Source organism: Molothrus aeneus, chromosome 28 (genome assembly GCF_037042795.1).
Source record: "Molothrus aeneus isolate 106 chromosome 28, BPBGC_Maene_1.0, whole genome shotgun sequence".
NCBI lineage: Eukaryota > Metazoa > Chordata > Aves > Passeriformes > Icteridae > Molothrus > Molothrus aeneus.
Window position 1 is genome coordinate 5,368,737 of NC_089673.1, and position 16,064 is coordinate 5,384,800.

At 58.3% G+C, this 16,064-nt stretch overlaps 2 protein-coding genes across 5 annotated transcripts; one reads left to right on the top strand and one right to left on the bottom strand.

Annotated features, from left to right (window-relative positions):
• Nucleotides 1–285: 285 nt before the first annotated feature.
• On the bottom strand, nucleotides 286–6,039 carry SNX11 (sorting nexin 11). Of its 3 annotated transcripts, XM_066566840.1 has the most exons (9): nucleotides 5,971–6,039; nucleotides 5,077–5,138; nucleotides 4,813–4,861; nucleotides 4,303–4,389; nucleotides 3,672–3,772; nucleotides 3,482–3,580; nucleotides 2,216–2,416; nucleotides 846–1,446; nucleotides 286–794 (listed from the first exon to the last, which is right to left on the bottom strand). In XM_066566840.1, the coding sequence occupies exons 3-8, from the start codon at nucleotides 4,831–4,833 to the stop codon at nucleotides 906–908; spliced, it is 1,050 nt and encodes a 349-aa protein (XP_066422937.1). In that variant the 5' UTR covers nucleotides 4,834–4,861; nucleotides 5,077–5,138; nucleotides 5,971–6,039; the 3' UTR covers nucleotides 286–794; nucleotides 846–905. The 3 variants fall into 3 exon arrangements, with proteins under 3 accessions (XP_066422937.1, XP_066422938.1, XP_066422936.1); XM_066566841.1 differs by lacking the exon at nucleotides 5,077–5,138 and having other exon boundaries at nucleotides 5,971–5,990; XM_066566839.1 differs by lacking the exons at nucleotides 4,813–4,861; nucleotides 5,077–5,138; nucleotides 5,971–6,039 and having other exon boundaries at nucleotides 4,303–4,805.
• A 793-nt stretch (nucleotides 6,040–6,832) lies between these two features.
• CBX1 (chromobox 1) lies at nucleotides 6,833–14,286 on the top strand. Of its 2 annotated transcripts, none has more exons than XM_066566946.1 (5): nucleotides 6,833–6,951; nucleotides 9,649–9,821; nucleotides 11,121–11,298; nucleotides 12,374–12,468; nucleotides 13,909–14,286. In XM_066566946.1, exons 2-5 carry the CDS (start codon nucleotides 9,682–9,684, stop codon nucleotides 14,051–14,053), a joined length of 558 nt encoding a protein of 185 aa, XP_066423043.1. In that variant the 5' UTR covers nucleotides 6,833–6,951; nucleotides 9,649–9,681; the 3' UTR covers nucleotides 14,054–14,286. The 2 variants fall into 2 exon arrangements, with proteins under 2 accessions (XP_066423043.1, XP_066423044.1); XM_066566947.1 differs by having other exon boundaries at nucleotides 9,652–9,821.
• Nucleotides 14,287–16,064: the final 1,778 nt, after the last annotated feature.

The following is a 16,064-nucleotide window of genomic DNA, read 5'->3' on the forward strand; positions in this document are numbered from 1 at the left end:
GCACATCCAGGCCACGGCAGCGACAGGCTCATGAATATTAACGATTTTTAAATGAATATTCAAGAGGGGCCCAGCCAATCACAGCCGCACTCGGGGTCCCCAACTCCTCCTGCCATTCCCGCTGCCCCCAAGGGATTCCCAACATTCCCGGAGCCAAAACCTCCCCAAAACCCAACCCGAGCCCCGCCCGGGGTGGGGAATTCCCAAATTCCCAAATCCCGAAATTCCCGGCGCTTCTCCCACCCCCGAGCCCGGCAGAACCCGGAAAATCTCCTCCACTTCCAGTTTGAGTTTTATTCATTTATTTTAATTTTTATTTATTTTTATTTCCTGCCCACACCAAGTGCTGAGGGAGGGGAAGACACCAAAACCACCCGCGGGCTGCTCCCGCTTTCCCAAAAATCCCTGGAGCAGCCCCAGAGGGAAGGGGACACAAATTCCAGCCCCATCCCTCCCTCTTCCCGGCGGGATGCCAGGCTCAGACTGTCCCAGTTTGGGAATTCCAGAGGGATCTGAGCCCAGTTTGGGGATCTGAGCCCAGTTTGGGGGTTCCGGAGGGATCTGAGCAGGAGCAGAGTGAGGAAAACACTGCTGGGAACATCAGGGAATATCGGGAATATCAGGAATGTGCTGGGGAAGAGCTCGGCCCCGGCTGGGGCCGCATTCCCAGTGCTCCCAGTGCTCCCAGTGCATCCAGCCCGGCCATCCCAGTGGCGCTGATCCCTCTCCCAGCGAGGCCTGCGGGGCCTGGGGGTGTCCAGAGCGGTCACTCCGTGTCCAGCTGGGAATTCCAGGCTCTCCAGAGGGGTCACTCAGTGTCCAGCTGGGAATTCCAGGAATTCCAGGCTCTCCAGAGGGGTCACTCAGTGTCCAGTTGGACACTCTGGGCTGTCCAGAGGGGTCACTCAGTGTCCAGCTGGGAATTCCAGGAATTCCAGGCTCTCCTTAGGGGTCACTCCGTGTCCGGCCGGACACTCAGGGCTGTCCAGGGTGGTCACTCCGTGTCCGGTTGGACACTCAGGGCTGTCCAGGGTGGTCACTCCGTGTCCGGCCGGACGCTCGGGGCTGTCCAGAGGGGTCACTCCGTGTCCGGTTGGACACTCAGGGCTGTCCAGGGTGGTCACTCCATGTCCAGTTGGACACTCAGGGCTGTCCAGGGTGGTCACTCCGTGTCCGGTTGGACACTCTGGGCTGTCCAGGGTGGTCACTCCATGTCCAGTTGGACACTCAGGGCTGTCCAGGGTGGTCACTCCATGTCCGGTTGGACACTCAGGGCTGTCCAGAGGGGTCACTCCATGTCCGGTTGGACGCTCGGGGCTGTCCAGAGGGGTCACTCCGTGTCCGGCCGGACGCTCGGGGCTCTCCGGCCGTGCCTCGTCCATGCCCAGGTCACCCCAGTAGGGGAAGCTCTCCAGGCAGCCCTGGGTGCTCCCCAGGCTGGCACAGCTGGAAAACAGAGCAGGAAAAGGGAATGACCCAGGGAATGTCGGGAATTCCTGGGCACAGCCCCACCCAGGCAGCTCCATCCCAGCTGGAAAAGGGGCAGGGATGTTCCATGGATGTTCCCACCTCAGGGACACTCCAGCTCCCCTGCCTGGGCTCCTCTGCCCCGGGATCCACGGGGAGGAGCTGGGAATGCCCCGGGATCCACGGGGAGGAGCTGGGAATGCCCTGGGATCCAGAGGAGCTGGGAATGCCCTGGGATCCATGGGGAGGAGCTGGGAATGCCCCGGGATCCACGGGGAGGAGCTGGGAATGCCCTGGGATCCACAGGGAGAGGAGCTGGGAATGCCCTGGGATCCAGAGGAGCTGGGAATGCTCTGGGATCCAGAGGAGGAGCTGGGAATGCCCCGGGATCCACGGGGAGGAGGGAATGCCCCGGGATCCACGGGGAGGAGCTGGGAATGCTCTGGGATCCACAGGGAGGAGCTGGGAATGCTCTGGGATCCACGGGGAGGAGCTGGGAATGCCCTGGGATCCATGGGGAGGAGCTGGGAATGCCCCGGGATCCACGGGGAGGAGCTGGGAATGCTCTGGGATCCAGAGGAGGAGCTGGGAATGCCCCGGGATCCACGGAGAGGAGCTGGGAATGCCCTGGGATCCACGGGGAGGAGGGAATGCCCCGGGATCCACGGGGAGGTCCTGGAGCTGTCCCGGGCTGCTCCCCCTGCTCCGTTTCCCAGCCCAGCCCCTGCCCCGCTGCCCCTGCCCTCACCCGGGCCCGGGCAGCCCCGCGCCGCCGCCGTCCCCGCGCTGTCCCCAGGCAGGCCCGGCCATGGCGTAGCGCAGGATGGCCTCGGTGACCGAGTGCGGGCCCCGGCCCTGCACGCAGGCCTCGATGGCGGGCACGGGCAGCTGGCTCTGCAGGAACAGGTGCAGGCGGCTGTCGGAGAGCAGCACCGCGCTCTGCAGCACCCTGGGGACAGGCACAGCACAGGGACACGTCACCGCTGCTGGCACCCGCAGGGACACAGCACCGCTGCTGGCACCCGCAGGGACACGGCACCACTGCTGGCACCCCGGGCACACAGGGACATGGCACCGCTGCTGGCACCCCGGGCACACAGGGACATGGCACCGCTGCTGGCACCCACAGGGACATGGCACCGCTGCTGGCCCCTCTGCTGGCACCTCCCACCCTGGGCACACAGGCAGGAAGGACAGCAGGGACACCACAGGGACAGGAGTGGCACAGGAGGGACAGCAGGAACACCAGGGGGAGAGCAGGGGGACAGCAGGGACAGGAGTGGGACAGGAGGGACAGGAGTGGGACAGGAGTGGGACAGGAGGGACAGGAGTGGGACAGGAGGGACAGGAGTGGGACAGGAGCGGGACAGCAGGGACAGGAGTGGGACAGGAGCGGGACAGGAGTGGGACAGCAGGGACAGGAGTGGGACAGGAGTGGCACAGGAGGGACAGGAGTGGGACAGGAGTGGCACAGGAGTGGGACAGGAGCGGGACAGGAGTGGGACAGCAGGGACAGGAGTGGGACAGGAGTGGGACAGGAGGGACAGGAGTGGGACAGGAGGGACAGCAGAGACAGCAGGGACAGGAGTGGGACAGCAGGGACAGGAGTGGGACAGCAGAGACAGCAGGGACAGGAGTGGGACAGGAGGGACAGGAGTGGGACAGGAGTGGGACAGGAGGGACAGGAGTGGGACAGAAGGGGGACACCAGGGTGACCCAGCCCTCCCTGCTGCCACCTCCTGGCCACCCCGGGGCACTGCACCCTCCCCAAATCCCGAGCCCCAAATCCCATCCCCTGAACTCCAAATAACCCCAAATACCAAATAATCCCAAACTCCAAACCCCAAATATCCCAAATACCAAATAACGCCAAATATCTCAAACTCCAAATCCCCCAAGCCCCAAATCCCAAACCATCCCAAATCCTAAACCATCCCAGACCCCAAATCCCAAACCATCCCAAACCCCAGCCAACCCAAACCCCAGCCAACCCCAACCCCCAACCCCTGCCCACCTCTCCAGGAAGTGCTGCAGCCCCTGCCGGCGCCTCTCGATGAACTCATCCGTGCTCCCCACGAAAAACGCGGATTTTCCCGGCAGCTCCGGCACCGGCCTGGAAAAGTTGGGGTGGAGCTTTGGTCTGGGCGCCGTGGGGACCCCAGGTGCCGTCAGTTTGGGGGGGATCCCGGGAACCCAGCCCTTACACCAGGCCGGCGTTGCGCTGGAGCTGCCGCCGCAGCCACACGAACTCCCGGTAGCGGCGCCGCACGCACGAGGTCTTGGCGGTGAAGGCCCGGCTGTTGGTCTGGGAGCACCGGGATCATGGATGGGATCCTCAGGGATCATGGGTGGGATCCTCAGGGATCACTGGGGATCACCCCCGGGAGGGATCCCTGAAGGATCACTGGGAATCACCCCCGGGAGGGATCCCTGAAGGATCACTGGGAGTGATCCCTGTGAGTGATCCCCGGGAGAGATCCCTGGAATGATCCCCAGGAGAGATCCCCGGGAATGACCCTGGGAGGAATCCCTGGGAGGAATCCCTGGGAATGGTCCCCAGGAGGGATCCAGGACGGGAACGATGCCTGGGATTGATCTCTGGGAATTACCCATGGGCTCAAGGGGCTGGATCTGGCCTGGACAGAGGATCCAGGATGGGAATTCTCCATGGGAACTCCCCGTGGGATCAAGGACCAGGATCTCAGTCCCTGCAGGATCCCCCGGATCCCGGAGATTCCCATCCCCTCCATTCCCCTGGGGACAATCCCGGCCCAGAGCCCGTCCCGGGGCTCATCCCGAGCCCACCCTCCCGCGTGTGCCCCGTTCCCAGCTCACGTGCAGGAAGATCTTGTAATCCACGTAGGAATTCCAGGAGCCCTCGTTCTGCACGCGCGGGTCCTGCACCCGCACCGTGGTCAGCTCCTGCGGGAGGCCGGGACCGGGCTCAGGGACCATCCCCACCCTGCTGTCCTGGAATGGGACTGGGAACGGGGATCCAGCCCGTCCTTGCTGTTCCAGCGTCCCGGGAACGGCACAGACACCCCCAGACATTCCCAGATTCCCAGACATTCCCATTCCTGCCTTCCCAGCTTCCCAGAAATGGGATCAGGGGCCCAAAAGAACCGGGATCCCCCCCATCGCTGCTTTTCCAGTTTCCTGGGAATGGCACAAACACCTCCAGGCGTCCCCATCCCCATCCCTGCTTTTCCAGACATTCCCACTCCCAGCCGCCCCGTGGGACTCAGCCCCACGTTCTCCCAGGAATTGTCCACAGGGATGGAATTCCCAAGAATTCCGCTCGCCCCAGTTCCGGGATCTGGGGGATAAACCAGGACCGCTCCTCACTTCCTCTCGGTTCTCCAACATCCTAGAGCCAGAGCCCAGCGGGAAACATCTGGGAAAGGAAAAAAAAAGGGGATTTAGAGAAATCCTTTCTGCGGGTTTTCCACAGATCCTGCAGCCCCCAGAATTCCGGGATACTGCAGTTTTTGGGAAGAATGGAAATCCCTGGAATTTGGGGAAAGCCTCAATTGAAGGTGCTCTGGGATTCCCAGTTTGGGGTCGTTTTCCTCAAATTCGGGATTTTCCAAAGGCTCTGCTGCCTCTCACCTGCCCGGGATTGGGGTTCAAGGAGAGAATTCCAGGGAAATTCCTCATTTCCAGGGAAATGCCTGCCAGGGAAAGTGCTCATTGTTATCGCGGGCTCCTTATCTTTTATCCTGATCCACCCCCGAAAACCTTTCCCAACCCTCCGGAACAGCAGGAATCCTCATTCCCATCCAGAGCCAGAAAAACGGGAATGAACCCCAGTTATTCCTGATTTTCCCTGCAGTGGGTGAGTTCCTGAGGATCTTCATTAACCCCATTTATTCCCTATTTTCCTTGGACACACTAAAACATTGGAAGTGGTTTTTTTTCAGGATCTTTTTTCAGGATCTTTTGCCTTCCAGGGAAGGAGAGGATTCCTCATCCCACCCCAATGCCCCGCACCGCAACGAGCCCCAAAACCCCGGGAAAAGCCGGAAAAACGGGAATGAACCCCGATTATTCCTTTCCCACGCTTGGAAAACACCGCAGGGGGAACTCCCGGGGCTGTTTCGCCTTTCCAGGGAAGGAGAAGATTCCTCGGGACAGGGACCGGAGCCGGGCCCGGCCCCAGGCCGGGAGAGGCCGCGGACCGGGGACCGCCACGAGCCCCCAAACCCGGGGAAAAGCCGGGAAAACGGGAATGAGCCCCATTTATTCCTCTCCCAGGCCGGCTGGAAAACGCCGCGGCGGGAACTGCCGAGGCTCTTTGGGAATTCTCGGGACGGGATCGGAGCCGAGCCCCGAGCCGGACCCAGCCCCGGGCCGGCCCCGCCGGGAGAGGCCGCGGAACGGGGGTGAGCTCATCCCAGCGCCGCCGCCGCCTCCTCCTCCCGGGGGTTTGGGGACACCGGGAGCCCCCGAGGGGACACCGGGAGCCCCCCACAAATCCGCGCCCTCCCCTCAGGGCCCCCTCACCTCGCACAGCCCGCGGCCCCTTTAAGCGGCGGCGGCCCGCGCGGGCTTTTATAGCGCGGGCGGTGCCGGAACTTCCGGTGCGGAGCATGCTGGGAATTGTAGTCCGGGCCCTCCTGAGGTGGCGGGCGCCGCCCCTGCCCTGGCACAAGGAGGGATATGGAAGGGCTGGAGCACCTGAGGGAGCTGAGAATGTTTATCCTGGAGAAAAGAGGGATCAGGAGGGACCTTCTGGCTCTTCACAAGTCCCTGACAGATGGGGCAGCCGTGGCGGTCAGGCTCTGCTTCCCGGGGACAGGACAGGAGGAAAGGGAACAGCCTCGGGCTGGGCATCAGCAGGAATTTCCCCGTGGAAATGGGGATACCTCACTGGCACAGCTGCCCAGGGCGGTGCTGGAGTCCCCATCCCCAGAGGAATGGTTGGACTTGGCGATCTCAGAGGGCTTTTCCAGCCTGAGCGATTCCAATATTCCCTAAATAAGATTATTTATGAAACCCATAAACAGGACCTTCCCTGGGCGCTGGCACAGGTTGGGCACAGCCCACTGGAAGTGGCACTCGGGGCTCTGACCTGAAGGACAAAGGCGCTTTTGAGTCACGGCTTGAACTCAAAGACTTTCTCCTCGTTAATGACTCTAATTTAATTAACAACGGGCAGAACGGAGAGGCCTGACCATCCCGGACTACACCGCCCATCCCGCCTCGCGCGCACGCAGCGCCGCCGCTCTCCGCGGACTACACCTCCCATCACACCTCGCGCCCCACAACGGAACGCACTGCGGCTCTGCGGCGGCGCGGACTACAGCTCCCGGCGTGCCCCGCGCGGGCGCGGCGCAGGCGCGGTGCGCGCGGCGGGCAGCGGCGCTGGCCGGGCTCTTTTGTTCAGGGCGGCGGACGGAGCGCGGCCAGGCCCGGGCCTCCCCCGACCCCCGTGCGCGCTCCCCGCGCCCCTTCCCTCGGACACCGGCGGCGGGGCTGTGCAAGGTCAGCGGGGAACCGGCACCGGCCGCGGGGGGGGCGCGGCGGCCACGGGCGGCGTGGGGGGGTCGGTGGTGAGAGGGGTGAGGGGGGGCGGGGCGGCCCTGGGGGGAGGGGAGGAGGGGGGAGGGGGGAAAGGGGGGCTGGGGGGGGGAGGAGAGTGAGGGGGGGTTGGGGGCGGAGAGGGGAGAGGGGATGGGGTCAGTGAGGGGCTCGGGGAGGGGGCTTGGGGCTGGGGTCGGTGTAGGGACCGGTTTTGGGGTGATGGATTTAGGGATTTGGGGCTGGGGTCAGTAAGGGGGTTTGGGGAGGGGGCTTGGGGCTGGGGTCGGTGTAGGGACCGGTTTTGGGGTGATGGAGGCAGTGCAGGGATGGATTTGGGGCTGGGGTCAGTGTAGGGACAGATTTGGGGGTGATGGATTTAGGGGTTTGGGGATGGAGTCAGTGTAGGGATGGATCTGGGGTAATTAGGAATAAATTTGGCGCTGGGGTCTGTAGGGAGGGATTTTGGGGTGAGGGGGTCAGTGTAGGGATGGATTCGGAGTGATGGAGAGGGGATTTGGGGCTGGGGTCAGTGTAGGGATGGATTCGGGGATGGAGTCAGTGTAGGAATAAATTTGGGGCTGGGATCGGTGTAGGGGAGGGTTTTAGGGCTGGGGTCAGTGTAGGGTCAGATTTTGGGGTGATGGAGAGGGGTTTAAGGAGGAATTTGGGGATCAGTGCAGGGATGGACTCTGGGGGACAGGGAAGGGGTCAGTGATGGGTTTTGATTTGTGAGGGGAAAAAAGTGGGAATTGTGGAGGAAAAGGGGGAATTTGCGAGGGGTAAAACTGGGATTGGTGGAGGAAAAGGGGATTTGCGAGGGGAAAAACTGGGATTTTGGGGGACGGGGCTGCAAACACCCCGCGTTGTGAGGGGAAGGGGTCTGGATGGGAAGCGGGACCGGGGAGGGACAAGCGACAGCTTTTGGCGGGAAACGGGAAAAATCCCGGGAATCCGGGCTCGGAAAGGGAATTCAGGAATTCGGGGCGGAGCTGGGGTCGGGAATGTGCTGGGAGGGGAGGAGGAGCTGCCCTGGGGGAAACCTGCCGGAATTTTGGGAGCCGGGAAAGGTTTGTGGGATCCCGGCGGGATTCGCGTGCCTGGAGAAGGAGCTGGGAAAGCTTTCCCCAGGAAAAAGCGGATTTGGGATCGGGGTTATCCTGGGAATCCTGCGGGGGGATTCTGGGGGCGAGGAAAAGGGGATTCTCCCTGGAATGGGGATGGGGGGGATGCCGGGGATGGGTTTGGGAGCAGCTTCCCATAAAACTGAGGGGTCCCGGGATTGGGATTCTGGCGGGATAACTCTGGGATCTGCTGTGAACGAGGCTGGAAGTGTGGGAAGGGAAGAGGGATAAATCCCAAAATTCCTCCGGGAACGGAGAGGGTCGGGTCGGGCTCCTGGAATCCACGGAATTCAGCTGGGAAATGCCCAAAAAGCCCTGGGAATGGGCTTGGAATGCAGCCCTTGGGAATTCCTTGTGGGAATCTGGGAAAAAACAGATCCCAGAAAATGCCCCAAAACGTTCAGAATCCAGGCTTTTCCCATCTCTGGATCCAGAGTTTTTCCAGCTCAGAATCCAGGGCTTTCCTGGCTCTGAATCCAGAATATTCCCGGCTCTGAATCCAGAATATTCCCAGCTCTGAATCCAGAATATTTCCAGCCAGCGCTGGGTGGAATTTTGGGAATTTTTGATTCCCTGAACAGCTCTGGGATGAATGAGCTGGAAAAATTTGGGAAAGGCTGGGAGAAAAAAAAAAAAACACAAAAAAACCTGGAGCAGTTTTTAGGAAAGAAAATTGTCATGGAATTGCTGAAATCGAAGAGTGGGGAAGGCAGAAATCCAAATCTTTGTGTCAAAATCCACTGGGATTGCTCCGGGAGTTCCCACCTGGATTCCTGCCCTGATCCCAGCTTTATTTTTTGCCTGTTTTTGGTGGGAATATCCCAGTGCTCCCAAGGAATATCCCAGTGTTCCCAGGGAAAATCCCAGTGTTCCCAAGGAGCTCCAGCGGGGCAGGGAGAGAGGATCCTGGGTGGAAAAATCCCAAGGAAAATCCCAGTGTTCCCAAGGAAAATCCCAATGTTCCCAAGGAAAATCCCAGTGTTCCCAAGGATTTCCTATCTCAGGGAAAATCCCAGTGTTCCCAAGGAATATCCCGGTGTGCCAGGGTGGGAATATCCCAGTGTTCCCAGGGAAAATCCCAGTGTTCCCAAGGAGCTCCAGCGGGGCAGGGAGAGAGGAACATGGGTGGAAAAATCCCAAGGAAAATCCCAGTGTTCCCAAGGAAAATCCCAATGTTCCCAAGGAAAATCCCAGTGTTCCCAAGAAAAATCCCGGTGTGCCAGGGTGGGAATATCCCAGTGTTCCCAGGGAATATCCCAGTGCTCCCAAGGAATATCCCAGTGTTCCCAAGGAGCTCCAGCGGGGCAGGGAGAGAACATCCCAAGGAGAATCCCGGTGTGCCAGGGTGGGAAATCCCATTCCCATCTGGAAGCAGATCCTGGCGGGATTCCCCCTCAATCCCAGTGTGGGATCCAGGGAATTCCCCGCTGCGAAGGGGCCCCAATCCCCGCTCGGCTCATCCCAAACCAGCATCCCCAGCATTCCCAGCACTCCCAGCATTCCCGCAATCCCGGATTTCCGCCGTGTCCCCCCGCAGCAGCCCGGGAAAGCGGAGAAGCTGGCCAGCACAATGGGAAAAAAGCAGAACAAGAAGAAGGTGGAGGAGGTGCTGGAGGAGGAGGAGGAGGAGTACGTGGTGGAGAAGGTGCTGGACCGGCGCGTGGTCAAGGGCAAGGTGGAATACCTGCTCAAGTGGAAGGGCTTCTCCGAGTGAGTCCTCGTTCCCCACGGATCCGCCCCTGGAACCGGGATGGGGTGGGACCGGGGGCTCCTCCTGCCCCGGGGGGACACTGGGAAAGGGGGAAATAAATCCCCGCGGTGCCGGAAAAACCCCGGGGTTCCCACAAAAACCCCGGGGTTCCCACAAAAATCCCGGGGTTCCCACAAAAATCCCGGGGTTCCCAAGGATTCCCCATCAAAGGGAGAGCAGGGAGGGAAATCATGGAAAATCCCGGGGTTCCCACAAAAATCATGTTGTTCCCAAGGATTCCCCATCAAAGGGAGAGCAGGGAGAAAAAATAATGGAAAATCCTGGTGTTCCCACAAAAATCAGTTATTCCCAAGGATTTCTCACCCCAGGGAAACAGGGAGAAGAAATCGTGGAAAATGCCAGTGTTCCCAAGGAAAATCCTGGTGTTCCCACAAAAATCATGCTGCTCCCAAGGATTTCTCATCCCAGGGAAAGCAGGGAGGAAAAATCATGGAAAATCCCAGTGTTCCCACAAAAATCCCGGTGTTCCCAAGGATTTCTCACCCCAGGGAGAGTAGGGAGAAAAAATCGTGGAAAATCCCGGTGTTCCCACAAAAATCATGTTGTTCCCAAGGATTCCCCATCCCAGGGAGAGCAGGGAGGAAAAAAATCATGGAGAGGTCGGGATCTGGGAGTGTGACCTGGGATTAATCCGGATTAACAACTGATGGAATTTGAGTTCGTGTAACGCCCCGGAGTTCACAGAAATCCCAGTTTTCCCAAGGGTTTCCCATCCCAGGGAAAATCCCAGTGCTCCGAAGGAGCCCCAGCAGGGCAGGGAGAGAAAATCCTGGAAAATCCCGGGGTTCCCAAGGATTTCCCATGCCAAGCAGGGAGGGAGAGAGAATCCTGGAAAGTGCCAGGGTGGGAATATCCCATTGCCACCTGGAAACAGATCCTGGGGGGATTTCCCCCCTCAATCCCAGTGTGGGATCCAAGGAATTCTCTCCTGAGAAGGGAATTTCCTGCCTTTCCTCCAAGCTCTGAATCCAGAGTTTTCCCAGCCAGCTCCGGATGGATTTTTGGGAATTTTTGATTCCCTGAACAGCTGTGGAAGCTGAGGGAAAAAAACTCTGGGATGAAGAGGTGGATAAACATCCCAGAGTATCCGTGACCCAGCCAGGGGAATTGGATGTGGGATTGGATCCAGCATTCCCACCCGGATCAGCCCAAACACCCCAAACCCCGGTGGTGCCGCATCCTGGGGTTTCTGGGCTGGGAAAAGCGGGGAAAAATGAGGGGTTTCTGTTTGCTGGCAGCGAGGACAACACCTGGGAGCCCGAGGAGAACCTGGATTGCCCGGATCTGATCGCGGAATTCCTGCAGTCCCAGAAAACCGCCCACGAGAGCGAGAAATCCGAGGGCAGCAAGCGCAAGGCCGAGTCCGACACGGAGGACAAAGGGGAGGAGAGCAAACCAAAGAAGAAGAAGGAGGAGGTGAGGCTGCAGTGGGACCCTGGACAAAGGGATTCCAAGGAAAATCCCTGGAAAAGCCATTCCAAGGGGCTTTTCCAAGGAATGGGAGGCTGGAGGTTTGGGAAGGGGGAGGGAGGGGATGGCTGAGCTTGGCTTGGCGAGTTTCCCAGTCTGGGTTCCCAGTTTGGGTTCCTAGTCTGATCCCAGTTTGGGTTCCCAGTCTGATCCCAGTCTGGGTTCCCAGTCTGGGTTCCCAGTCTGATCCCAGTTTGGGTTCCCAGTTTGGGTTCCCAGTCTGATCCCAGTTTGGGTTCCCAGTTTGGGTTCCCAGTTTGGGTTCCCAGTCTGGGTTCCCAGTCTGATCCCATTTTGGTTTCCCAGTCTGATCCCAGTTTAACCAGTTCCCTGTGTCCTGTCCCTCCATCCCTTATCCCAGTCCCTCTCCAGCTCTCCCTGGATCTGTTCCCAGTTTGAGTTCCCAATCTGATCCCAGTCTGTTTTCCCAGTCTGATCCCATTTTGGTTTCCCAGTCTGTTCCCAGTCTGGTTTCCCAGTCTGATCCCATTTTGGTTTCCCAGTCTGTTCCCAGTCTGGTTTCCCAGTCTGATCCCAGTTTGGGTTCCCAGTCTGATCCCAGTCTGGTTTCCCAGTCTGATCCCAGTTTGGTTTCCCAGTTTGGGTTCCCAGTCTGTTCCCAGTTTGGTTTCCCAGTCTGATCCCAGTCTGGTTTCCCAGTCTGATCCCAGTTTGGGTTCCCAGTCTGTTCCCAGTCTGTTTTCCCAGTCTGTTCCCAGTCTGTTTTCCCAGTCTGATCCCAGTCTGGTTTCCCAGTCTGATCCCATTCAGGTTTCCCAGTCCGTTCCCAGTTTAACCAGTTCCCCGTGTCCTGTCCCTCCATGCCTTATCCCAGCTCCTCTCCAGCTCTCCCTGGCTCCTTCCCTTCTCCAGCTGAGCATTCCCAGCTCTCCTGGAGCCCTGGGGGCCTCCCCACAGGCCTGGAGCCCCGGCCTGATCCTCCCTGCCCCTCCCAGAGCCGGGAACGTCACCCTGGGAATTCACCCATGGAATTCTCTCCCTCTTTTCCCCCTTTTCCCAGTCGGAGAAACCGCGAGGCTTCGCGCGAGGCTTCGAGCCGGAGCGGATCATCGGAGCCACGGACTCCAGCGGGGAGCTGATGTTCCTGATGAAGTGGTGAGGGCTGCAGGGCTGCTCCCGGGGCACCCTCGGCACCGTCCCTGTGTGCCGTGCCCGCTCCTGGAGGGGCTGCAGCGCGGCCAGGGAAGGGTTCGGAGCTCCAGCAGTGGGGATGTGGGAATGTTGGTCCTGGAGAAAGGAAAGGGGGGATCGGGACAGGAGGGGACGTCAGGCTCCGATCCCAGGGAAGGTTCGGAGCTCCAGCAGTGGGGATGTGGGAATGTTGGTCCTGGAGAAAGGAAAGGGGGGATCGGGACAGGAGGGGACGTCAGGCTCCGATCCCAGGGAAGGTTCGGAGCTCCAGCAGTGGGGATGTGGGAATGTTGGTCCTGGAGAAAGGAAAGGGGGGATCGGGACAGGAGGGGACGTCAGGCTCCGATCCCAGGGAAGGGTCAGGGCTTGGGCTCAGGGTTTAAGTTTGGGGTTCAGGGTTTGGGGTCTGTGGGTCATCCTGAGCCCCTCAGGAATTCCATTCCCCTTCTGGTCCCTGATTTTTCCCATTCCTCCTTCTCTCCCCTCCCTTTTCTGACTTCCTCTTCCTCCTGCATCCCAAGAAACACTCGGACAAGGCTGAGCTGGTGCCCACCAAAGGTCAGGGTCAGGGGTTAGGAGTTAGGGTCAGGGGTTAAAATTAGGGGTTAGGCTCAGGGCTTAGGATTTAGGGTTAGAGTTAGGGGTTAGGATCTGGGCTTAGGATTAGGGTCAGGGCTTTGGGTCAGGGCTTAGGGTTCCCTGGGTCATCCAAGGAATTCCATTCTCCTCCTGCTCCCCCATTTCTCCTGTTCCCTCCCTGACTCCTCTCCTCTCCCCTTACAGGAAGAACTCTGACGATGCTGACCTGGTGCCCACCAAGGGTTTAGGGTCAGGGGTCAGGGTTTAGGGTCAGGGTTTAGGGTTTGGGTCAGGGTTTAGGGTCAGGGTTTAGGGTCAGGGTCAGGGTTTAGGGTCAGGGTTTAGGGTTTGGGTCAGGGTTAGGGGTCTTTGGGATATCAGGAGAGTTCCATTCTGCTCTGCCCTTACAGGAGGAAGAACTCTGACGAGGCCGACCCAGTGCCCACCATGGGTCAGGGTTTAGGGTCAGGGTTAAGGGTCAGGGTTAGGGGTCAGGGTTTAGGGTTTAGGGTCAGGGATTAGGGTCAGGGTTTAGGGTTTAGGGTCAGGGATTAGGGTCAGGGTTTAGGGTCAGGATCAGGATTTAGGGTCAGGGTTAGGGGTCTGTGGGACTCAGGAGAGTTCCATTCTGCTCTGCCCTTACAGGAAGAACTCTGACGAGGCCGACCCAGTGCCCACCAAGGGTCAGGGTTTAGGGTCAGGGTTAGGGGTCAGGGTTTAGGGTTTAGGGTCAGGGATTAGGGTCAGGATCAGGATTTAGGGTGTAGGGTCAGGGTTAGGGGTCTGTGGGACTCAGGAGAGTTCCATTCTGCTCTGCCCTTACAGGAAGAACTCTGACGAGGCCGACCTGGTGCCCGCCAAGGAAGCCAACATCAAGTGCCCGCAGGTGGTGATCTCGTTCTACGAGGAGAGGTTGACATGGCACTCGTACCCCTCAGAGGACGATGACAAGAAAGAGGACAAGAACTAAGCCCCGCTGGCCCCGCTCCGGGCAGCTCTGGGGGATTTGTTTTGGGAAGAAGATCCGAACTCTTGTGGGGTGTGAGCAAAGGAGGGGTTTGGAGGTGCCCTGGAAGGGCCCCCAGGCCGGGCTCTGTGCCCTGCAGCCGCTCCTCTGCTCCCTGCCGTGCCCACGTTCCCCAGGATCCCCTGGAACTGCAGATTCCATCGGGGTGGATGGGGGAGGGAGGCAGCGCCCAGGGGGACGTGGAGGCTTGGGGTGGGTGGGAACCGAGGGTGGGGAGGGGTCTCGGAGCAGTGGGAGCGGAAGCAAAGCCCCTTCCATGAAGGACTCGCCGGGATGGCCGGGACTGGGACTGGGACTGGGACTGGGACTGGGACTGGGACTGGGATTGCAGATGGATCCTGCTCCCCCCAGAGCCCACCCCACAGCCCCAGCCTTGTTCCCAATAGTGTTAACTCTGCATTTTTAAGGCGTAGCATGTGTGTAGGTCTTTTGATTCGGATCTTTATTTTCCTTTTATTTTCCTTTTTTTTTCCTTTTTTCTTTGTTTCCTTTTTTTTTTTTTTTTTTTTTGCTATTTCCTGGTGTTATCCTTTGGGAAGGAAGGGAGGGATATTTTGGGGGGAATTCAATCACTTTTAATCAAGGAGGGAAATGAGGTCTGGTGATGACGTTCCCAGATCGTTTCCATATTTTTGGGGTTGTTTTGTTTGGTTTTTTTTTTAAAAAAAAAAAGAACCTGAATTCGGGTTTTTGTTTTTCCTAAAAAAGAACCTGAATTCAGCAAAGAAAATCAATGTACTAAAAAAAAAAATTAAGGGAGGAAGGGAGAAGATCCCAGAATTGCTGCCAGAACTGGGGACAGAGACACTGAAACTGTGAATGTCCAAAATCTCCGGAGCTGATCCTCGAGCGATTTTTAGGGGGAACTTTTGGGGAAAAGGGGGAGGGAATTTTTGGGGTGGGAGGGGGACGAAAGGGGAGACTTTGTGAAAACGCAACTTTGTGATTCTGTATCGTCCTGCAGCAGAACTGCCACTCCTGACACGTGCATTGTATGGGGGGGATGGACTTTAACCCTTTTATTGCCTTTTTAACCCTTTTTTTTGTTTTTCCGTTCTAAGGTGCTATTTCTCCAAATTAGGGGGGAAAATCCCCCCCCCCCCCCCCCCCAAAAAAAAAAGAGATTTCCTGAATTTCTGACCACTCCTTCTTTTTCTCACCCTGGATTTTCCTGCCCAGGCAGCAGGGAGGGAATGTGGGAGGGAGAGGAACCAACAGCAGCACAAGCAAAACTCCAATCAATCCCAATTTCTCCCCGAATCGAGGCTGGGAGCTGCTGCTTTCCCAGAACCTCAGGGGGGTTTTTTGATTTTTGAAATCAGATTTATTTCCCAAATCCTGAACTATTTAAGTGACTCCAGGGGTGGGATCTCGAGGTGCGTTGTACAAACCTTTTTTATGAGCATGTGTTTGGGTTCCTGTGCAAAAATCCGTGTGCAAATGTAAAAGTTCGTGTTTGGATTTTAACTTCATACCGAGCTCTGTCCAGTTTTTATTTTGGTTTTATTGTTTTGTTTTGCCTTTTTTTTTTTTTTTTTTTTGTCTCAATAAAATTTTAGATTTATAATCCCGATTTTCAAATTATTTGTTTTTAATGATTTTGGTTTTATCCTTTTTTTTTTTTTTTTTAAATCGTTTCTTTACCTTGCTCCCTTTCCTCCAGCCATGAGTGACCAGGTAGAGCAGGACACGGAGGGAAGGTGAGAGCCCTGAGCCAGGGTAGAGCTTTGGAGAAGGTTCTGGAGCGGGTTCTGGGTTAATTTTGGCCTCCGGCTGCAGAGGAGAGCCCTGAGCCCTGCCTGGGAGCGGGTAAGTGACCTCGGGGTCCCTGCTCAGGGCCTGGGGGCGCTGGGAGGGACCCGGCAGGGCTGGGGATGGGGCACGGAGGGGTCTGAGGGCCTGGAGGAGGAGGAGGAGGAGGATTGGGGTTTATTGGTGGAGGAAGAGGAGGGCT